Source organism: Neolamprologus brichardi, chromosome 6 (assembly GCF_056152115.1).
Source record: "Neolamprologus brichardi isolate AB-2024 chromosome 6, ASM5615211v1, whole genome shotgun sequence".
NCBI classification, from domain to species: domain Eukaryota; kingdom Metazoa; phylum Chordata; class Actinopteri; order Cichliformes; family Cichlidae; genus Neolamprologus; species Neolamprologus brichardi.
Window position 1 is genome coordinate 1028424 of NC_142109.1, and position 24584 is coordinate 1053007.

General features: G+C 40.7%; 1 protein-coding gene across 1 annotated transcript; it reads left to right on the forward strand.

Annotated features, from left to right (window-relative positions):
* gtpbp2b (GTP binding protein 2b) lies at window positions 1–24584 on the forward strand. The gene is made up of 12 exons (XM_087841416.1): window positions 1–386; window positions 2162–2188; window positions 5079–5263; window positions 7083–7194; window positions 7418–7615; window positions 8759–8933; window positions 10089–10308; window positions 14291–14426; window positions 17504–17562; window positions 17813–17984; window positions 21111–21275; window positions 21369–24584. Exons 1-12 carry the CDS (start codon window positions 198–200, stop codon window positions 21555–21557), a joined length of 1827 nt encoding a protein of 608 aa, XP_087697542.1. The 5' UTR covers window positions 1–197; the 3' UTR covers window positions 21558–24584.

Consider the following 24584-nt stretch of genomic DNA (forward strand, 5'->3'; position numbering starts at 1 on the left):
CGTGAGTAGATTTGCCAACTGTTGTGGGGATGCTGAGGAGAGAGCATCCTTCACTGTAGGTTTTCACACACACAGGCCGTGTGTTTTATACGCTGTGATGTTACAACGCCGAGCAGTGTTACATTTTACTTGAGTTGCTCTTAAACGGAAAACTACGCTTTCAAGCTAAGCTAGGAGCTGACACTCCAAGATTAGCGATGGTGGATTTGTCCGAAGGTGGTGCAGTGTCAGTCGGACACAACAGAGACAGACAGGGATCAGGTTCGGGTAATAATGATAGGATAACGTCGAAGAAGTCGCGAACGAGAAGAGGCAAAAGAGGAAAGAGACGGAGGAACAAAAAGAACAACAGGAACAAAACGCCACCGCCGTATTTACCACCGGAGGTAGCTACCCTTCTATAGCCTGGGCATGATTATGGGACCTCCAGCCCGCTAAGCTAGCTAGTGATACTGTAGCAAACCATAGTCGAGCGCAGGTTATTTGCGGCTACACTTTGTTTACACCATACAGCTACCTATAACATGGCGGAAAATACTCTTATATGACCTTGATTTTACACAACAATATTTTACCGCTGTCTGGTTTGAAGAAAACTCATTCCACACGCAAAGGCCAGAGATTTTGACGCATTCTCATCAAGTGAAGTGAAGAATTCAGCAATACTAATTCAGCAAAAGAATCTGTGTTTTTTTCTACATTTTTATAATAGTCAAATACGTTTTAGCTCGACTGGAGCAAAGTTAAGAATGGTGGGAGATATATGGAATAGCAAACCGTTGGGAAAACATATTAAAATGAAGTACGCAGTGCAAAGGCAATTGACTATATCCCGAATTGAGATACTAATCAACTTAATAAAGTGGCCTGAGCAATCCATTAGATTGTGATTAATCACAATGTAATTTATCGCAGGAAACTGAAATTGCAGGAGGATTTCACTAAATCAGGGGGCGATCGTGGCTCAAGAGTTGGCAGGTTGTTGGTTCGAGCCTCGGCTCGGACAGTCTTGGTTGTTGTGTCCTTGGGCAAGACACTTCACCTACCGCCCACTGGTGATGGCCAGAGGGGCCGATGGCGCAATATGGCAGCCTCGTTTCTGTCAGTCTGCCCCAGGGCAGCTGTGGCTCCACTGTAGCTGCCTCCACCAGTGTGTGAATGATTAGTGGAATTGTAAAGCTCTTTGAGGGTCTCGAAAAGCGCTATATAAATGCAATCCATTGTTATTCTTATTATTAAATCCGGTTGGCAGAAAAGGGCATGCAGTAGGAGGGGCCACATAAGTATGTTTAGCTAAAAGTATGTTTTCTTAACACAGTGATATGTAACAGCACATCTGGAAACCTGACTGTAGTAATAGTGTTTGTTTAGAGTTGATGCTTCGCTTAAATAAATACATTAGCAAGATTTTAATGAGAATACATACACACATATATGAATACATCCAGAATACATACATTAGTAGATTAATGAAAAGTGTGCGAAGAGAAACTAAGAAAATGGCCCAAAAAATGTCAGGCCCTGAAAAGTTGAAAAAGCAGGATTTGAGGTTGTCCACTAAATCTTGAAAAAAGCAGATTGATGTAGTTAAATCATTTTGTTTGTTAGTTTTTGTCTGTATGTCTAATACAGAGAAAGATCCAAGATATAAAGAGTATATAAAGTGTAATCTGCCCTCCAATAAGTAGAATACAGCATATAAATATGACAGAGATACATGTATGTGTTTTTCTGACTGTATAAGATGACAAACAAATACAAAGAAAACCTTTCAAACATGAAAACACATTAAGTCAATACATATGCTAAGACCTATACTCTGAAACTGACAACAGCATGTTGTAGGTATTCAAGTAGTTGAGACACAATTCTGCTGCTATGTGCTATATACCTGCTGTTGAGAAACACACCCACAGTGACCTCTCTGGGTGGCAACTTCTAGTGTTTTAGTTCATCCTGGCAGTGATGAATGACGGCTGAGTGTCTCTGTTACCAACATCCTGGGGAGTTGAACACTTTCTTCTGGATTTGAAAATTGAAAAACTGTTGCCAGGGTGGCAACATACCTTTGACTACATGGTCTATGTTATAGTTAGAACAGTTTTGTTCATATCATTAATGTGTTAACTAACCTTATCCCTACATTTCTCTACATTTCCAGGCTGAAGAAGGGAACATTGAATATAAGGTAACTAACCTTCCGTTTCTTATCCAAATTACAGAATAGAATAGAATAGAATAGAATAGAATTCAACTTTATTGTCATTGCACATGTCACAGGTACAGGCAACAAAATGCAGTTTGCATCCATCCAGAAGTGCTTTAGCCATGATATAGATATATTACAAATATATATTAGCAATAATATAGATATGTGAGTATATTACAGAAATGGGTCTATTATGGTATGTTATAATGTACACGGTATGAAGTATGTTATGAATATGCTATAACTATAAGTATGTACAGGCTATGAACAGGATATAAATATGAAATAAAGAACTATACAGAAATCTGAGATATTCAGCTATACATAAATGGGAACTATGCAAGTTGTAAACACTTGTAGAATTAAAAATTATCATATGATTATTTACACAGAACTATACAGTAGTGCAGTTAAGAGGCTAGTAGTTGTGCGTGGTGGTTCAGTCCATGTTATTATTGTGTGTTTGAGGGTACAGTTGTCCATTGTGTGTGTGTGTAGGTGGTTGTGGGTGTGCGTATGTCCAGTCCATGAGTTAACATGGGTCAGATGTCAGGAGGCAGAGTTCAGGAGTCTGACAGCTGTGGGGAAGAAGCTGTTCCGGTACCTGGTGGTCTTAGTCCGGAGGCTCCTGTAGCGCCTCCCAGAGGGCAGGAGGGTGAAGAGTCCATGTGATGGGTATCTTAGATTGATTAGTTAGTTCGTGCACATAAATGGACAAATATTGGGTGATTCCATATTTTTAACCATTTTATGAATAATTAATTCAGCAGTGGGCTAATAAAATGCTTAACATACTAGGAAGGTATTGATAACTACACTAAAAATGTGGTCATCAAAACTGTCACCCAGTGGTGAGGTTGTTGTTAAATGCTGTATATTCTTATTATAGGTATTTTCTTTAGGTTCCTAAAATATCTTCAAAGTTTTGAAATAAACTTGGTGAACCAGCAGGATCCAGAATTTTGTCTGATTTTAACCTAATGGCATAAAGGCATCCTTCTTCCTAAGCTCCTTACAGTTCCTAAAATTGATTACTGCCCACTTAAAAACATCAGATTTTTTATCTCTGTCATCTGTTTATGGGCTGGATAGCTGTGCTGAATTAGACCGTCATATGTATTCAGGGTAACTCTGCTCTCATCTGTGAAAACTGCAGTCTGCCAGTGGTGGATCTGCTAATTCTGGTATTCTGTGGCATTTTCTATGGCAAATGCCAGTTGGATTCCACTGTGCTGGGCAGGGCCCACTAGAGCAGTGGTTCTCAAAAATTTTCACAATGAGTACCACCTCGTCAGTCCAATAATCGACGATGGGCAATATATCCGCGCATGCGCAGACTTTTTGATGGGCAGAGCAATGTAGTACGGACTGACTTGCGCGTTTACGACACAGAAGTCCAAACATGGACAAACTAATTTCCCCCCAAAAAATTAGGGCTGTCAGGATTAACGTGATTAAAATGTTTAACACGCTCAACCAATCTGGACAGCAGAGTGAAAAACCTTTGAACAAACTGCCTGAAATGTGTTGACAGAGACATTTCAGGGATTTTGACTCAGTTTGCGCTCCAGATGGGTTAATTGTTAATCGCGTTAGTCATGATGACGGCACATTAAAGCTGACAGCACTAAAAAAAATTAAGTATAAAGTCGCCAATTTGGGATTTCTTTGGCTTTTAACTGGATGAAAGAGGTAAACCTAAGGATGTAATCAAAGCAGTGTGCTGCTTGTACAGACGTATTATGCGCGCATAACTTGCATGAGCATGTACATGTCCACCATATTGTGGATGGATAATCTCAGTTGTTCTCCTGACTAAAGTTTGGTTTGTTTACAGCATCCTGCCATGCAGTTGTATTGGTCCCTAACCATCGGGAACCCTCACATTAACTTTTATTGAATGGAAAAAAATTAGCGTTCATCCTCCAACTTCACTGTGTTTATATTATGCTAACCATCACGTAGCACATCATTATATACACGCTAGCCCAGCTTTAGTACCTTATAAACGTCACTGCTGTTTAGTTTTCTGTCTTCATTTATGTCGGAAGTGATAGCACAGCTGTACGTTTTAATTTTTCAGATATCCCTCAGTCAGAACATGGTATATTATTTAATCGTAAAAATTTGGGGGGCAGACTTCCCACATACCACTAGAGGGAGGGTGATATTAAAGTCCTGTTTGTGGAACATTAGTATATGTGAGGGGGCAAACTCCTCAAGATGGGTGGTGACCATGGTGGCCAATTAGAAGTCGGCCATCTTGGATACAACTTTTGTTTTTTCAATAGGAAGAGGGCCATGTGACACATCAAACTTATTGGTAATGTCACAAGAAAAACAATGGTGTGCTTGGTTTCAACGTAACTTGAACAGGACTTTAATATCACCAACCATTCCCATGTTATCTGCTATAAAAAGACAAGGCCAGGAAAATCTCCTTCATATTTTTCTGTGTTTTATCATCAGTTACTTTGACACAATGGCATCTGCTGTGATGCTGATGAGGTCTCAGAAGTGTTAGCTTTATTTATATACCTAGATACTTTACACTATTTCTCTATTGCAGAAAAAGTGTCACATAGTTTGGAATTAAATATTTGTAATTTACAAGGTTTCGAGGGTGCTTTCGACAGTACATATCCAAGATAAATGACCATAAGTATATGTTTCTGACAGAGTCAAAATTAAATTGAATATAATCTGGACCTTCTGAATCAGAGTCAGAATTAAATGCTTCAGTTTTGAAAATCTTGGATTTAGTGTAGCTGACTTTTTTCATTTTATCTCAGAGCTCCTATGCAAGCAGTGCTCTAGTTAAACTGTGGCCATTTACTACCTGTATCATTATGTATTTTCTATACTGTAGTTGAAGCTGGTCAACCCCACGCAGTACCGCTTTGAGCATCTGGCCACACAGCTGAAGTGGCGACTGCAGGAGGGCCGTGGCGAAGCTGTCTACCAGATAGGAGTAGAAGACAATGGTCTGCTAGTCGGCCTGACTGAGGCTGACATGAAGGCCTCACTCAACACTTTAAAGAAGATGGCAGAGAAGTAGGTCATCTTGTACAATTTATTTGCTGACATTAAGACGTCACCAAAGAATATATATAAGTGTCTTCACTCTGGTGTCACTCATTAGTTTTGGACTCCACAATGTTAGTGTCATGCTGTTTTTTTTGCAGCCAGAAATTACTATGTTTGGAGGACAGCGTGGCATGTTAAGTATCTGTTAAGCTTAGCAAGCTTGGTTAGCAAGCTTCATTCATAATATGGATCAGTGTAACATGTAGATTACTGATCCTGATTTTCTGGGGAAACATCGAACCATTCCCAGGCCATCTGTTGGATGTAATCTCTCCAGTAGGTCCTGGGTCTGCGCTGGACACGCCTAGCCTGAAGACTATCCAGGAGGCGACAGTCTCAGCTGGCTCCTTTCAATGTGAAGTAGTATCGGCCTATCTGAGCCCCTCCTGAATAACTGAACTCCTTATCCACCCTTTCTCCAAAGGGTGGATAAGGAGTGTTAACAAAAACATCAGGACTAGATTAACAAATGTATTTATCAGCAACAGAAAGTTTGGAAGGAGCCACCCAACTCCATCAATATATGTCAAACCATGAGCTCCATGAATCGGTACAGTCTGGCTTCAGAACACACCACAGGACGGAGACTACTCTTATCAAAATAGCTAATGACATCATGACAGTTGATTTTGGCCACATCAGTATCCTCAAGTTCCCAGATCTTTCTGCAGCCTTTGGCACTTGTTCTCACACCATTCAGCTTTCACATATATCCAGATATCTTGTCCTCACTGGTGCTGTAATCTCCTGCTTTCAGTCCTACCTCTCCAACCCAACACAGTTTGTCACTGCAGAAGGCTCCCACTCCCCGTCTGCCCTGGTTAACCACGTTGTGTCTCAAGGTTCTGTGCTTGGACCCCTTCACTTCACCATCTATATGCTCTCTCTTGGTCAGATCATGTACTGCCATGGTCTCTGCCTGTGTTCCTATGATGATGACACGCAATGTTATCTCAGCACCAAACCCTCCACCCAGTTCCCCCCGCAATTGCTTGTCAAATGTCTGCATTGCTTCAGAACATCTAACCTACTTAAGCATCAATAGTAATAAAACTGATCTCTTGGTTCTGGCCCCCAAAGCCCTACTGTGGAAAACTGATGTTCCACTCATTGACAGACGCCTCCTCTCACTTTCCCCAGAAGTTCACAGCAGGGGTGTTGTTTTGGACTCTGCACTTTAAGTCCAGGCTTATATCCAATCTGCCACAATCTCTCTCAACTTTGGCCATCACTCACTGACTCAGATAACTTCATCCATTAAGGCTTTGTCACCACCTGGCTGGATTACTGCAGTCGGGCCCTGTTCAGAATGTCCAGCAACCCCCTGGACAGGCATTGTCCAAAACTCAGCACTTTCTAACACACTAAGCTCTGAAAGGTTCAGTATATCAGTATTGATTATTAAATCTGTAATGCGACATATCCCATCGCAATCTTACTTGAAGTACTAAATACCCAACTCTATGCTGTACTCACCATTAGCAGTCTTGCTAATCTTGAATGTTCTAATGTTTGTTTGTTTATTTAATTGTTTTTTGATAGAAATGTAAAGCACTTTTAATTTTTGTAGTTAACTTTCCACACATGACACAGAATCCCTAATTACATTTTCTTAGGTAGATAAATCTACAATCATTAGGCAGGTTTCCAGTCGTTGAAATAAATTGAAACTGGGAGAAGCCGTCCAAGAAAAATGATTACTGCTTTGCTCAGTAAATTGATTGGGATCAGTGTAAACTAAATGAAAATCGAATGATAAAACTTAAGTCTTTTTCTGTCATTTCAGAGTCGGGGCTGACATCACTCTCCTCCGAGAGAGGGAGGTTGACTACGACTCAGACAGAAACACGCGCAAAATTGCAGAAGTCCTTGTTCGAAAAGTTCCTGATGATCAGCAGGTAAGAGTCTGTCTGTTACACATGGTAGAGGAAAAAGAGTCCAGTTGAATCTGGCAAAACAACAGTGGTGTCAAAATACAGCAATACTCTAAAAAGGATCACAGCATCTCCCATTTAGGCTTTAACTATAGAGAGCACCAAGGGTTCTTTTTTTAAACAGTGCTGTTTAATGGTTATGAAAATATGATCCCATTTTCTGTCTTGCTGTTTTGGTCTGCAACAGTTCCTGGATCTGCGGGTGGCAGTGCTAGGCAATGTGGACTCTGGGAAGTCAACCTTGCTGGGTGTCCTGACACAAGGCGAGTTGGACAATGGACGAGGCCGTGCACGGCTCAACCTTTTCAGACATTTGCATGAGATCCAGACCGGACGCACCTCCAGTATCAGCTTTGAGATCTTAGGCTTCAACAGCAAAGGAGAGGTAATCCCTTTGCCACTTAGGATATTAGCAATATTCAGAAGTTTACATTCACTATGGACATGAATTCATGCTAACTTGGGGCTTTTACTGATTTCTTTGAACTGTGCTTTTTCCAGGGTGGAATGATTGTACAGTATACATCTTTAATGACTTTATAAACAACAAATTTAAATCTTTTAACAAGTGGTGTAGAGGGTTTTGTGTCTTTTAACTTGATATAAATTTCTTGTCACATTTTTGGAACAAGCTTTTTTAATGGATAAAGCAGGCCAACATTAAGCTTCAAGGAATGGTCTTTGCCACACCCTCAGCACAAAAATATAAATCTGTGGACTATGCTTAAAAGCCAAATTGATTTCAAGAAAATCACTTCAAATACTCTAAAATTCTGCCGGAGAGAGGTGTCTAATATTCAGCCAGAATTAGGCCAGGATCTTTTTATTGCTGCCAGAAGCATCTGGTCAATGTGGGACATTTAACTCTGTTTGCTCTGTTTTTTGAAACAGCTTTGTAACTTTATTTAAAGTTCAGTTTGAAATTTTGCATAATGCTCTTCTTTTACCATTGCTAAATTATTTAGATGTGTTAAGGACTGTATTCTATTATCTTTTGTTTATTAGTAGGTTCTAAAATATATTTTGCCTTCACAATCTCTAATGAAATCCTGAAAAAAATAATAATAAAGATTTATGGTGTATAACAATTTCACCTTTAGAAGCCCAACATTACCATCATGCCCATGACGAGTGTATGGAAACTTTTCATTACAACTATATATCAGATGTTGACTAATTTATTTCATGGCTCATATTTCTGCTTTGTAGATTGGCCTCTCATCATAGTGTTAAATGCAGTATGTCAGACACAGTGAAGTAACTACACCATTTGAAATTTGGCATGTATATTTTTAATGTGCTGCCTAATTGATTCTCTACCTGACTCTTAAAAATCAGTCAGGTAGAGAAAAAACATTTTGTGGTTGTTGTTGCCATTGCTGCACAACACAACTCAGGGTATTAGCATATTTATATTCGTAAACGATCCCTGACAATAAACAATCAAACTGTAGAAACAAAACAAAAGACGTGTTTTATTTCAATTCTGTCCTTTGGTGCAGCCTGTCTTGTATGTTACCTGTAAAAGGTTGTGAACTACAGTGAGTCCAGGACAGCTGAGGAGATCTGCGAAAGTTCTTCCAAGATGATCACCTTCATCGACCTTGCAGGACACCACAAGTATTTAAAGACCACCATCTTCGGCCTCACAAGTTATTGCCCTGACTTTGCCATGCTGGTGGTGAGCGCTAACACTGGTATTGGTAAGTAGCCTGTATTTTGTTTTTTTAATATCTAAAACCTGTGGGTACGCCACAGATTTACCCATCCAGTCAATTGAGAACATGCAAACTCCAGAAAAAAAGACCCAGGAATACCAAGAACCTTTTTAGAGACTTAACAACTGCATCACTATGTCCAAAAAATTAAAATTCTATGTGCAAATTTTGTAGGAATATTGTTTCTAGTTGGACGTGATTGTAGTAGGGTTCTTTTGCTCTTCCAGCGCCTTAACGCAAACTGATAAGTTATGAACAGAGCAGGTTTCTCTTTGATTGTGCAGGGTTTCATTTGATGAAGACATTATCTAGGAGTTAGTTAGATAAAAGAGGTGTTGTGACGTGGTATAAAAGATACAAGAAACAAAGGAGATGTGTTGTCTGTCCAAACACACCTGTCTGGATCACTTGGAACCCCGGGCGAGCAGATACTAAAAAGTACCTGGTAACAGGAACTAATGGAAAACCCTATAAAAACTGGCGAACCGTGCCGACTTGATCTGAGTAGGCACTAATGGAAAAAGGGCCTTGAATTCTGTTTTTATAATTATTCTTTACTTGCTTTCAGACCATTATGCGACCGTCTGGGCTGCAGCTGAAAGAATAAAAACTAAAACTGTCTTATGCAAATTTAAACATTAGTCAAACAGAATACTCATCTACACCTCATCAGATTCTTCCATGACTTAATGATCGAGGCATTGACAAGTCTGTTAACACACCCAGCATTTTGACAAGCTTTCCTTCATGTGTCACATAGGCTACACTTTAGTAATAAAGCACCTCTTTTCTAGTCTTACTGACCTATAACATTTAAGGCACAGAGTGATTTTAACAATAATCGACTATACAGTAATTTTTTTCCTCTCCACTGCTAATCCTGGTTACCAGTGTTTGGGTAAGTGAATCCAGATAACTGACAGATACCCTAGGTATGTTTAACTCACTTCATAGTACAGAGTCCAGGCCTCTGACTACTTTCTAGGCACAAATAATTTGAATATTTACAAATGAAATAGAATTGTTCTCACTTGGATCCAACTGCCTTGTTACGTTTAGATTTCCTATGCACATAAGATGCGAAACATCACAAGACAAGTGTTCTGGGTAATTGAGTATTTTATTTTTTCCTTCATCCAGCTGGTACAACTAGGGAACACCTGGGCTTGGCCATGGCGCTGAAAGTTCCTATCTTCATTGTAGTCAGTAAAGTGGACCTGTGTTCCCGAGGCACTGTGGAGCGAACAGTCAGACAACTAGAGCGAGTTCTGAAGCAGCCGGGCTGCAACAAGGTGCCCACGGTGGTGTTGAACCCTGACGATGCTGTGAGTGCAGCACAGCAGTTCACCCAGTCCACATGGTGAGTAAAAATACTCATTATCAGCTACTGTGTGTGGCGGGGAATAGCTTAATTGTACAGTGTATACAGCAGTATAAAAAAATTCACTAATAAATAGATAAAGCAGTATATAGTGCTGCAGAAATGATAAGTGAAGGTCATGAAAATACTGCTACGATACACAAAGCACAACATAACTGTTCTATAATGGATGATAACATTTTCGGAAAACTTGTTTAAAGTCGAATTCATGAATCGCATTGCATTTTGGGTAATCACCACAATGTTGTTGTTCATGCACATCCAAAGCAAAGACTGACACCAACAGGTAATACGGAGGAAAAGAAACTAATGAATAGGGCTGCTCAATTAATCAAATTTTAATCTCGATTACGATCTGGGCTTTCAACGATCATTAAAAATGACTGAGCCGATTATTAGCCCCTCCCTCGTGCTTTACTCTCGCGCTGCTCCGTGTGGCAAATCGAGCGCACCTCTCTGCATTTCGAACACGTGTCACAACAATTAAGAGCAGCGGTCTCCAACCTTTTTTGCGCCACGGACCGGTTTATGCCCGGCAATATTTTCATGGACCGGCCTTTAAGGTGTCGCAGATAAATACAACAAAATAAAACTAGTACCGGTACCGAAAAAAAGAAATTTATTCATAACACACGTGAAAAGACCCAGGAAAACCGAGTAAACGATAAAAACGATAACAAAATAACGCTGAAAACCGATAAAAACCCTGAAAACCATACATTTCACACCTGAGCCTCAACTCTCGCGGCCCGGTACCAAACGACTCACGGACCGGTACCGAGGCCCGGGGGTTGGGGACCGCTGATTAAGAGGACCCGAGGGAAGCTCGGAAAGCTAAGCAGAAGTTATTTGGAGAGGAGAGTGACTGCTGTTGGTTGAAAAGAGGTAAAAGAAACTTCAGTGGTGTGGAAACATTATGGGTTCGCGGAGTCAGACGTGGATCAAGTAGACACAGTGTGTAAACTTTGCTACAGTGTCGTAGCTGCACCACAGAGCAACACTGCAAAGTTCACTAAACATAGATGTTTCCATTTTTCATTTATTTTTTATATTGCAAACATTTGCACTGTTATCAGTATTTGCACACTATTTTATATTATTTTTTGACAATCTTTAAAGTCATTATTCAACACATTGTTATTGTTAAATAAATATCGTCAAATAATCAAGATCTCAATTTCAGTGAAAATAATCGTGATTATCATTTTTGCCATAATCGAGCAGCCCTACTAATGAACACTAATATTAATATTGCACTGTAATAGTGACCTTGTATGTTCTACCTACAGTGGGATGCAAAAGTTTGGGCAACCTTGTTAATAGTCATTAATTTCCTGTATAAATCGTTGGTTGTTACAATAAAAAATGTCAGTTAAATATATCATATAGGAGACACACACAGTTAGGGCTGGGCGATATGGCCTAAAATCCATATCACAATATAATTTGAAGCATGTGCGGTAACGATATATATCACGATATATTCTTTTCTTCTGTATAACGTATTTTCCACACTGTAAGGCACACTTAAAATCCTTTAATTTTCTCAAAAATCAAGAGTGTGCCTTATGTATGAATTCTGGTTACTGACCTCGAACCGATTTTGGTGTGCAGAAATCTGTTAAAAAATGTTTTGATGGATTGTCAGAGCATTACGGCTGCCGTAGTGAGGAGCTTCGCGGAGTAATCCGGGTCCAAAACTCCGTCTGCTTCAGGTCCCAAAGTCAAACGAACACTGAGAGAAATGAGAATCATTTCTCCTCTCATCCGTTCGTACGGATTTCAAGCACCCGTACGAACCCTGAAAATCATCAGCGTTGCTGCTTCAGCAGGTGTAACAATTAAGTTTAACATCCAGGCATCCATAAAAACAGAATTTATTAAATTTAACAGAGTTAGAAGTTAACAGGAAGTTAGCTCGCTAGTTTCCACCTAAACATGACATACCATGTTCTGACTGAGAGATTTTTGAAACTAATTCAAACGTACAGCTCTGCTACCACTTCCAACATAAATGAAGACAGAAAACTAAACAGCAGTGACGTTTGTAGGGTTACTGAAGTTGGACTACCTGGTATATAATGTTGTGCTATGTGATTGCTAGCGACACAGCTATGTTAGCATAACATTAGCACAGTGAAGCTGGAGGATGAACGCCAACTTTTTTTCCACTCGATAAATTTATTTATTTAGTTTATTTTATCACTACCTGTCATTTATTGCAGATTACTTGTATTTGCTTAATTGTTTACTAAATGTTTGAGGTGTGAAAGAAACTGCATTGGAGCAAAATATGGGTGTGTGTGGTTGAAGGATGTGTTCGTGCGTGAGAAGGCGGGGGGGGGGGGGGGGGGGGGGGCAACATTTTTCTTGTAAAACAAAGGGGGGCCTAGCAAAAAAAGTTTGGGAACCACTGGTTTAGGGGAACGATATAGAAAGCTGTCTCAGAGATTTAAGCTGTCTGTTTCCACAGTTAGGAACATATTGAGGAAATGGAAGACCACAGGCTCAGTTCAAGATAGGCTTGAAGTGGCAAGAAAGTGGCCAAGAAAAATCTCGGATAGACAGAAGTGATGAATGGTGAACAGTCAGAGTCGACCCACAGACCAGCACCAAAGACCTACAACATCATCTTGCAGCAGATGGAGTCACTGTGCATCGTTCAACCATTCTACACACTTTACAGAAGGAGATGCTGTATGCGAGAGTGATGCAGAGGAAGCCTTTTCTCCGCCCACAGCACAAACAGAGGCGCTTGAGGTTTGCTAAAGCACATTTGGACAAGCCAGCTTCATTCTGGAATAAGGTGCTGTGGGCTGATGAAACTAAAATTGAGCTGTTTGGGCATAACAAGGGGTGTTATGCATGGAGGAGAAAGAACACAGCATTCCAAGAAAAACACTTGCTACCTACAGTAAAATATGGTGGTGGATCCATCATGCTGTGGGGCTGTGGGGCCAGTGCAGGGACTGGGAATCTTGTTAAAGTTGAGGGACACATGGATCCCACTCAGTATCAGCAGATTCTGGAGCCCAATGTCCAGGAATCAGTGACAAAGCTGAAGCTGCGCCGGGGCTGGATCTTTCAACGACCTGAAACACTGCTCAAAATCCACTAAAGCATTCATGCAGAGGAACCAGTACAACGTTCTGGAACGGCCATCTCAGTCCACAGACCTGAATATTATTGAAAATCTGTGGTGTGAGTTAAAGAGAGCTGTCTATGCTTGGAAGCCATTAAACCTGAATGAACTAGAGATGTTTTGTAAAGAGGAATGGTCGAAAATACCTTCAATCACAATCCAGACTCTCATTGGAACCTACAGGAAGCGTTTAGAGGCTGTAATTTCTGCAAAAGGTGGATCTAATAAATATTAATTTTGGCTTTTTTTTGTGTTGCACACTTTCTGTAAATCCAGTAAACTTCATTTCACTTCTCAAATATCACTGTGTGTGTCTGCTATATGATATATTTAACTGACATTTTTTATTATAACAACCAACGATTTATACAGGAAAATAATGACTATGTAGTAGTTGCACTAAACTGTATTGTAAATCTTAAAAGTCATTCATACATGAAATACTTTTGTCTTTTGTTGTGGCTCAGTATTTGATTACAGCACTTTGTGTTCTGTTGCAGGAGCAGGAGCTTGTAGTTTCTTTGTTCTCCATTGATACTGGTCAGAGATTTCCACAACAACTTTTATGTGTCCAAGGTGTAACATTGTGTGTAGTATGTGTGTTATCCCATTATCAGCTTGTATTTCTATTAAGAACGGTTTTGTGTTGGTGAATTCACTTATCTGTATGTCCACAGTGGAACAATATTACACTTAATGATGTACTTAATTGAATTTTCACTTCACTGTGTGTGTGTGTGTGTGTGTGTGTGTGTGTGTGTGTGTGTGTGTGTGTGTGTGTGTGTGTGTGTGTGTGTTTGGCTGGATGCACATTTGCAGCATTACACCCATCTTCACCCTCTCCAGTGTGTCTGGGGAGAATCTGGACCTCCTGAAGGTTTTTTTGAACATCCTTCCTCCACTGAGCAACAGCAAGGAGCAGGAAGAGCTGATGCAGCAGCTCACTGAGTTTCAGGTATCCAAACCCACACACACACATGTGCTTTTTTTCCATCACTTCTGGTGACATAGCCCTGACTTAAATTAATTTCCTTGAGATTTACTTTATCCTCAGTATAACTTTACCCAGTACTTCGTTATTGAACATGCATCGGTTAAAACCAATAGTCATGACACTAGAGATGGACCGATCCGATATTATGTATCGGTATCGGTCCAATACTGACCTAAATTACTGGATCGGATATCGGAGAGAAATAAAAAATGTAATCTGATCCATTAAATATCACAAAAGCACCTCACAAAACTTGTGACATGGCATAACTCAGCTCATAACCTTAGCATGTCGAGCAGTATGCGTCATGTGATAGAGCGGCTGTGGCGTGCGAGACCTCTCAGTGGTCTGGTTGAGTATTTGGAGCCTCACTACCAACCCGGCATTTCATCTCCGACAAAGTTATCCCAGAGAGAAGTAAAGCAAGTGTGTAAGTTCATCTCTGAATGTTTGTAAAGCATTCCAGCGTTAAGCTTAACAACCGATATATGGAGCGACTGCCTCTCTCTCCCTCCCTCTCTTGTCACTACTTCAGTCATGAAACTGATCAATAATTGGCTGATCGGCTTTTCTGTCACGACTCCATCTCTTGTTTCTTTATCGCCTACTTTGCGCAAGAAAGAGGCTGAACAACAGCAGCAGGTTTAAGCTTGATAAGCTGTTCTTAGAATTTATTTAATATTACTTTCTACACCAGGATCCTTTTCTACGTAGCTGATGGCTGTAACTGTGCAGAGGCGGGTCTAGCAAAGTTTAGCCAGGGGGAACAAAGGCTGAGGCAGGTGGAGTGTGTGGGCTGCTCGCGGTGCAACCCATCTCCTTAATGTCAAATAACTTAACGGCTTTTTATCATTATTATTGTTATTATTATTATTATTATTATTAACATTATTGTTTTGTTTACTCTTATTGTTGTCTTGCTGCTAAACAAATTTCCCCTTTGGGGAATAAGTAATTAAGAATTTGAATGTAATTGAATTGGTAGGCAAGGTGATTCCCAGTTCAGACCCATTAAACAGTCTTCAGAGGCACAGACAGGCAGTCGGGGAGCGAGGCAGGCTGGTGGAAGGAAAATAAGATCTTAAAACGGTCTGTGTATTCAAACCTACCTCTGGCGCCGGTGCCCACCTCTCAATTTTAAATCCATGTAGACATTGAGGGTTCTCGGGAGGGGCCGTGCTAACACCTGCTGCTCTCTGGCAGCAGCACCATGCTCTCCCTTGTTTTAAACACACTTTAGAGCAACACGCAGCAACACTACACTTGAGCGGGAGGAGGAGGGTATGGGGTCTTAACACACCCCCGTTCTCTGCTAGCCATCGAGGCGGGGGGGCTGGGAAGAGATGCTGGCTGTCCGATTGGCCTCCCTGCTGCTGCGGAGCCTGGGGCGGTCTGCTAGCCTCCACCCCGGAGGGAAGGGTAACATCTCTTGGGTCTGGGTGCCGTTTCCCCCTCTGGGGGCGAGGATACCTGGACCCAGGGTATAGAGTATGTTTGGGGAGTGTGATTGTGTGTACATGTCCATTTACGTTTATTCCTACGTTGGGTGAGTGCTGAGTGTTTGTATATGTGTGCATGAGGGTGGGAATGCATGTCTGTGTCTGTGTGTGCCTGTTTGTCTGTGTCTATATGTCAGGTCGGGTCTTAGACTCCACCTCTCTGGGAACTCCCAGGCCCTCCAAGTGTGGAGGCCTATCTCCCCTCACCACACTCCCTGCCGGTGACTGATGCCCTCAGGGGTCGGTGCATTGTTGGTTCTTGGTGTCCGGGGCTGGGCGCTCAGGTCATGTGCCAGCTCACTCCCGGTGGCTACTTGGCGGGGCCTGGCGCCTGCTGCTCAGTCAGGCCTCTTCCGGGGCGCGGAGGGCCCTCGGGCCTCCGGCCTCTGTGCCTGCGGCTCGGTTCACTCTGGCACAGCTGGCTGCCGGCGGAGCCGGCGGGCACGCCGGTGCAGCCCCCTCTAGTTTCTGCCCGGTGGCTACTGGGTGACCCCTCGTCTGGGGATCCTCAGCCCTTCCCATGAAGGTGGCACGGATGCCCCTCCGGTGGTCCTCCTTGGGCTCTTGCACTCTGGGACCTCTGGATGTCTGGGGCCTGGATCTCCTCCATGCCTGCTTCATGCCCTGAGGGACAGGGCTATGGCTCTCTACATCCTCTTGCAGACCATTACATGGGGAAACCATTTGAATACAAGCGCGCCGATCCACACAGGTGTGCACACAGGTGTTCACTGTTTGTAGACTTAAATCACACCTTTCTTGGCTGCTACTTCAAAGCACATTGTGTGCTGTCTGTCCTGCGTGCTGCACAACAACATTCAATATTTAGTATTTACTTCTGTTTACACTTAGCTAGATTAATGCGATGGTGTTGTGTATAGTATGTTGCTTTGTTTTGTTTTTTTGTTTTTTTTGCTTGTTTTCTATTCTTTTTCTCTCAACAGGTGATCCCGGAGATATTTTTTTTCCCCCCTTTCTCACTGTCCCTCTCCCCTTCTGTTTTTCTTTTCCTTCCTCTTTCTTTCTCCCTTTCCTATCCCTCACTCATGTCTGTCCCGTCTGTAACAACTGAAAATAAAATAAAATAAATAATAAAAACAAAGGTCGATCAAATGGACCAATACGGCAATGCCACGATGATCCATTTGGCAAAATAAATCCATTGGGTATCCTTGTTGGTCTTCAGACAACAATTCTGACGGCTAAAGAACCAAATGGGACAGGCAAAAAAAAAAAAAAAAAAACACTCGGCAGGTTGTAGATTCCAATCTAGAGAGCGAACTCGCACGTTACTACTTGTGGAAGAGGCAATACTCTTACACCAGATGTCAGCTCCCTATAAAAGCTCCGGCCTGATTTGCCACAGGTGTGCTGGGGATCCTGCGAATCAGCGCCCTGCCTACCCTGCGCCGAAAAAGAAAACAAAAACACACCACACACACACCAACCCCTAATAGAAAGTGGTAGAAACGTGTGTGTGACTTGCATGCTGGAGTGTGGAAAGCGCAGACTGATATTTAATCGTTTCTGTGTTTGAAGGTTGATGAGATCTACTCAGTTCCTGATGTTGGGACTGTGGTTGGAGGAACTCTGTACAGGTGAGAAAGCACTGTCTGCTTTAATATGTTGTCAATATTATTTTAAATTTTATTCTTGAAACAGTGGGAACCCCAAATATTCATAGAGATATATATAACACAGGACTTTTATAAGAATAGAATCTTTGATGATATATCGCAGCTTTTCATTTTACGGGTCCGTGGTTGGACACAGACCAGGTCTTTGTAATCATGGAAAGTGTCGTGCATTACACTAAGAACAGTTTGTGTTTGTGTGTCTGTGTTTCAGTGGGATGTGTAGGGAGGGTGAGAGGCTGGTGGTGGGTCCAACTGATGAGGGCCGTTTTCTGCGTCTGAAGGTGGGCAGTATCCAGAGGAACCGCTCTGCCTGCAGAGTGCTGAGGGCTGGACAGGCTGCAACGCTGGCTCTGGGAAACTTTGACCGTTCACTATTGCGCAAGGTCAGAGGCCAAAGACATGAAAGGATGTAGGAGATGATTTAAAGGGGGATTCAGTTTTTGTTGTTTTTTTTAAATGTAACTTGCACAAATTCATACATCTCTGTGTGTATATTGCATGTTTTGTTTGCTCTCTTTTATTTATACTGGAAGTTACTTTCCAGTTTCTTTGAGAATTTGGAAAACACAGAAGGAAAGATCGCAGTCGACCTTCACGGTCGCAGTTTTTCAAATTTATTAATGGTGTTTAATTTCTCTGCGAAACACAGACCAGACTCCTGCTAAAAATACAGAGTATTCTGTTATTAGTTCAGGATCTTTACCTTACAATATAAAGAGGTAACTTGTTTGAATTGTCCCCCAATGTGTTGAGGAAAGGATCTCTATAATTGGCAAGGACAGACGACAACCCCAAATGTTCTAACGCACATGCAAGAATTGTCTAGGAAGTAAAAACTCTGCAAACCCTACATACAAAGTGTCTCAATCAATTTATCTTTCCTTGATATAGTGACTTCTTCTGTGACTCTAAAACTCAACAACTTCACTCAGTTTAAATTTGCACAGTGTACCCTTGTAGGTCATCTCCTCATGCACCTCTGGACTGCTGTCAGCAGTAATCTGATAGCTGCTGTTATCAGATTACTATGGGCTCTTACTGTGGTCATAAATATTTTGTACTTGTAAATCAGCCTGCGTAGTTGTAACTCTGTGCTCAAGTTCCCTCGCTTGTGTGTGAGTTTCAACTTAAAAGTACAAATTTTGACCAGAAATTTCTTCCTTTCAGCTACAACTTGTAATTATTTTTTACAAACACAAATCTTTTTTACGCACACTGAAATTCTTATCTATGGATGCACAAACATAACATGTTCAGATTTTTTGGGTTACAAGGTTACAAAACACAAAATCTTTATGACCGTAATTTGAGCCCTCAGATTACTTCCTGGTAATCCAAACAGAAATTCACATATTTGGTCTCTGCACATTTTTAAGGTCGTTGGTGAAACTGCAGACACCACAAGTGGTGAGAACACAAGTTCAGAGAGATGATGTAGCTTTGTATTGTATATAATTAAAAGAAAAACAACAAAGACAAAACTCACAAGACTATTGAATTTCTTGACTCATTCAAACGGCACATAAATTGGCACATAAAGTTCCTGAGTAAGGCATGAAAAGGTGGGATGTTGCTCATGAAAAACATCTGACTTGCAGATTTCCAACTTGGAAGTCTAAGGAAAATTAATGCATCCCGAAAAGCCACTTGCAGTTTTTTGGCTATGGTTTGGCTTTGGTTATGGCTTTACTATAATTACACCATAAATGACCCGTATTTTTTTTTAAAGTACAATAGGCTTAAAAAAAAAAGTGCCAGATTTACGTGCCAAGATGTTAGCTTGCTCGTACACCTTCACAGCACTGTCTTTTCACATCATCATCATCATTACAGAGATCACTTGTTAAGATATGACCCAAGTTTTATACGTTGTTCCCCACATCCAGTACTTGGTTGCTAAATGAAAAGATGGAAAAATTTACCTTGTCATCCTCCTTAGTTGTAACAATCACAATAACATGCTTTTTAGGGTTAAAAGCAATATCATACTGGGCACCATAACTAGCACAAACTAAGTAACTACTGCAAACCAGGACTGTAGGGAGACAAAATGACCAAATCATCATGGAGGTTACCCACCATACACCCAGTCTTACATTCATTTAACTTGACAGAAAGATCATCAATATTCAAACTGAATACAACAGGAGACAATATTGTTCTTAACTTGCATAGTTTGATGTGAGGAAAGTGTTTCCATCGAATGTTTTTATGCTAAATTTCATTTATTTCTTTATTTATTTCACACTTGGTACAACAATTCCAACAAACCAACCACACTTTCTATCAAAAAGCACTACAACCATGTGTGAAAAGGAGCAGGAAGAAGAAAATATTCTTATTAAACCCCGCCCCCTATCTGCAATCCAATTTATATTACAAGTGGGCACCAAAAATCAGGGAACAAACTAACATTAACATTTATCTCCGGTCTTAACCCAAACCAAACAACAAATTTACAATCAGAATATACCACTCCACATAGTAACAAGGAGAAAAATCAAATTAAAATAAATAAAACAAAAAATTTTAATGGATCCCTTTTTCAATGAACTCCAATTTCATTCACATTCTTCATATTGAGTTATCGTTTTAAGCATGTAACACTTTTTAAAACAATGTAAATTTATACAATTCTTTAAATTATAATGAAGTGATTTCCACAGTCGTATACCCCTAACCGTTGGACTCATTAATCTTTGTGTAGTCCTAGCTAACTGATGCTTAAAATAAAATTTCCTTCTGCTGTCTTCTCCCCCTGAGCACAATAAAAATACTCTTTGTAACTTAAAGGGCAAAATATTATTTTTAGCCTTAAACATAATTAATAGTGTCCGTAATTTCACTAAATCTCCTAATTTTAATAATTTCGATTTTATAAATAATTTATTTGTATGTTCTCTATATTTAACGTTATGAATCATTTGTATCACTTTCTTCTGTAATAAGTTTAGAGGTTTTATAGTATTCTCATATGTATTCCCCCAGACTTCAATACAGTAACTAAAATATGAGAAAAACAATGAAAAATATAAAATGCGCATTGTTTTATAGTCTTATAAATCTCTTACATTTCCCAAAATATAAATGTTTTTAACCATCTTCTTTCTAATATACTCAATGTGTGATTTCCACGTCAAATTTTCATCTACTATTCCACCCAAAAAACGCAATTGCTGATACATTTGTTTTTGACAACTTGTATATGTTGATGGATGTGAACCCAGCGTTGCTCTTCAAATACCAACCTGTGTATTAGCAGGTGGGCATATTATTTATCCAAAAATGAAACATTTGTCTTGTGAGCTTGAACTTATGATAGAAGCTAGTTTTGGATTCTACCACCTGGAAATGTCTGAGAGTGTGCACAACCAACTTGTAGGAAAATTTCAATTTATTCTTAACAAGTTGCGCACTAATGGATAAAGGACTGCTTTTTGATACCTGCAAATATTCTACAACTGCTGATAACAACCTGTGGTTACATCAGTGTGTTATTGGTGTTACAGGGCATGGTGATGGTCAGTCCCAAGATGAACCCAACCATCTGCTGTCAGTTTGAAGCTGCCATTGTCCTGCTCTTCCATGCCAAGACTTTCCGTCGGGGGTCACAGGTCACCATACACGTTGGTAATGTCAGGCAGACTGCCACTGTGGAGTGCCTTCATGGAAAGGTTTGAAATGACATAATACTTTTACATAATACATAATATTATTTTTCAAGCTTCTATGTAACCACATCATGTAACCTTGGATTTCTGCTGCAGGATGAGCTGCGTACTGGCGAGAGAGCTGTTGTTCGTTTCCGCTTCATCAAACACCCCGAGTACTTGCGCCTGGGCGCTAAGCTTCTCTTCAGGGAGGGTGTCACCAAAGGCATCGGCCATGTCACCTGCCTGCTGCCCCCTTCTCAGAATCACAACCAGAACCACGACCAGAACCTGCAGGATTATTAAAAATTGCTCCTTCATCAAACAGACAGATGTTGAGGCAGTGAGAATGATGACTGCTTGGGGAACATAGGTCTCGGATCACATTTAACCATGCACATCATGTTGGAGTCCCACCTGTCTTGGATCTATGTTTCTGTCCTCATCCGTTCCTGCGGTGATGTCAGAAAGGCTGTTTTCCAGCAAACATTCATATCTTGAGTTAAAGCTGGATGGACTTAAGCCTGAAGATTAATTTGAAGTTTTGCCACAGATTGATTAAAAGGTTCCTTTTTATCATTGCCGCTGTCATTGGAAGATAGCAGGAGTATTTTAAAAGCATGAATAGTGCTTACTCATTGCTGATGTGGAGTGAAGGTGTAATTCTGTTTCTCTCGATGTGCACGACGGATTGACCTCGCTCTTCGTACTGTCTCAGAGACATGTTTGCACGCTTAAACTCATCAAGAAATTTGGTGAGGGAAGATTATATTTAGCACATACTTTATTTTCATTAGTCTTAGGTGGATTCTTTTCTAAGGAGTCTGCTTATGATGCCAAACATTTTAGACCCTTGCCGGGGTTTTTTCGTGGTCATTGACTGGGGTATTTTTCACAAAGCATTGGATGAGTCAGGCGCCATTATCTGACAACATTGGTGGGCAAACTATTAATTTGTGATTTCAAATTATCACCAGAAGTGTGTAACTTCATTAGACACATCCTCCCGAAATGCGCCAACAACATTGAGAGTAACATCCTCCTCTCTGACCCTTAATGCTCGCTGCTCCAAATAAGACACACAACTACAACAAGGGAAAAGACCCAGTTAACTGAGTTAATGATAGAAAACCCTGAAAACCATCAATTTCACACCCGAGCCTCAACTCTCGCGGCCCGGTACGAAATGACTCCGGCTGTTTTCCAACAAACATTTGTGTCTTAAGTTAAGCTGGATGACCATAGTGGACTTAAGCCTGAAGATTAATTTGAAGTTTTGCCACAGATTGGGGACTGCTAATTATTGCAATGATTGATCTATATGTACTGAATGGTTGACTAAGGCTACGTTCACACTGCAGGTCTTAATGCTAAATTCCAATTTTTTTGATCAAATTCGACTCTTTTTTGTCTGGTTGTTCACACTACAAATAAAATGCAACAGCAAATGCGCTCTAGGCTACGTCCACACGTACCTGGGTATTTCTGAAAACGCAGATTTTTCTATGCGTTTGCACCTTTCGTCCACACGTAAACGGCGTTTTCGGTCACTGAAAACAGAGATTTTTAAAAACTCCGGCCAGGGTGGATATTTTTGAAAACTCAGTTTTTGCATTTACGTGTGGACGAGAAAAACGGAGAAAACGCAGAAAACGCAGCATCAAAGGTGTGCGCATTTTTTGACGTCACACTGTGCGCCACGTTATTGTTTCGGTGAAATGAATTTCTACAATACTGTTACTGTTAATTGTTGTCTCTGCAGTGTTTAAGTGCTTACATATACACACACAGTTACTGTCCCTCCACACATACGACTCGGTTCTGCTTCTATGCCCCAGCTTTGTTTACTGTTTCCCCGGTGGGAAACAGCCAATCAGAAGTCTAGAAGCCTCGGTAGGCTTCTAGACTTCTGATTGGCCAACATTTCTGCACAGTTAGGAATATATCGCCACCTGCTGCTTTGGCATGTTCCTAGCAGCGTTTTCCTTCATTTCTGCGTTTACATGTGGACGGGACTATTTTTTAAAACAACAACGGAAAATCTCCGTTTTCAAAAATACCCGTGTACGTGTGGACGTAGTCCTAGTGTTCACGGCCCTCAAAGCACAAAAGAAGACGCAAAAGAAGATGTCACACACAACGCGCTCTGCTTATAGAAGTAAAAATGGCTGCTACAGAGCTGTTAGGTGTTGTTTCAGCAGTCTATCAATTTCTGCACAGTCATAACCGACATAATTTTGAAAAATTAAAAAGAACGACACTGAGAAAAAAAGAGAGCCCGTGCTTTAACAATGGCCTCGTTTGGACCAGTGGCTGCTACCTCCATGCAGAGGTACATATGGCCGCGGAGTCGTTTAGCTTGTTTGAATTGTCTTCCCATATGCTAATCAAGTCCAAAACCTCAGTTTCTGTGATCGGGTATGGGTCGCACAGGGTCAGAAAAGTCGGATTTGATGCATTTTCGCCTGCAGTGTGAACGTAGCCTAAGATGTTTTGGTGATTCAAAAGAATGTTTGGTCTTTTGATTTGAGATCACATTGTACTAGTTTGTGTTCAGAACTGTAAAAACATACTTCATGCTAATACTTATTTCTGCAGGACGACCAGGTGATTTCATTACAGTTATTTTTTGAGGATGATTTACTTTCTGAATATTGGATGAAATATATATTTTCGTCCGGAGTTAAGCTGTTAGTTAAATGCATCATAAGTCACTGTGTTCCAGGAGTGTGACAGCTTCCTTTCCTCCCTCAAGAAGGTGAAAAAAAATTTGTAGAAGAAACTGGCATTAAATTCTTAACCATCAAATCCTGTACATTCAGTATCTGCATTTACGAATGACAGAAATATTTGCTACTAGGTTTCCAGTTTGTTCCAACTCTCCATTCATATTTGTTGGCTGTATTAGAAGTTTGTACATTTTATAAGCCAGGCAGCTTTTGCAGCTAAACCTAACCTGCATGCCCTTTGAGTGATTAAAAAACAAACAAACGCACATTTCAAGTATAACACACGTGTGGTGGAGTGTTTATGCAGGTAAACTTCATTTTTCTGGGGTCCTGTGCAATTGTAAAGCTAAATATTGAATGTACTTTCCTTGATCCTGTGTAGCATTTCAATCTTCTTGCTGTTTAATAGAGTGATGGTTGATTTCGCACTTTGTATTTTGATTCTGCATGTTGGAGACTACCAGTTCTGCAGTACAGTGTAACGTGGGGGTGGTACTGAAAGGTGTGACATGCTAAAGCTGAACATTTAAATGTTATGGGGTGAATTTATTAGTTTTTACTCACCGTCCCTTTTAGTGAGAAATAAAAAAGTAACAGTAAGAAA

What these genes read in the sequence shown, in the direction of transcription:
- gtpbp2b (XM_087841416.1), top strand. Translation starts at nt 198, where the DNA reads ATGGTGGATTTGTCCGAAGGTGGTGCAGTGTCAGTCGGACACAACAGA. An exon ending in AAGTTCCTGATGATCAGCAG is followed by an intron (nt 7,195 to 7,417) that starts GTAAGAGTCTGT and finishes GGTCTGCAACAG; the next exon opens with TTCCTGGATCTGCGGGTGGC. An exon ending in GCTTCAACAGCAAAGGAGAG is followed by an intron (nt 7,616 to 8,758) that starts GTAATCCCTTTG and finishes TACCTGTAAAAG; the next exon opens with GTTGTGAACTACAGTGAGTC.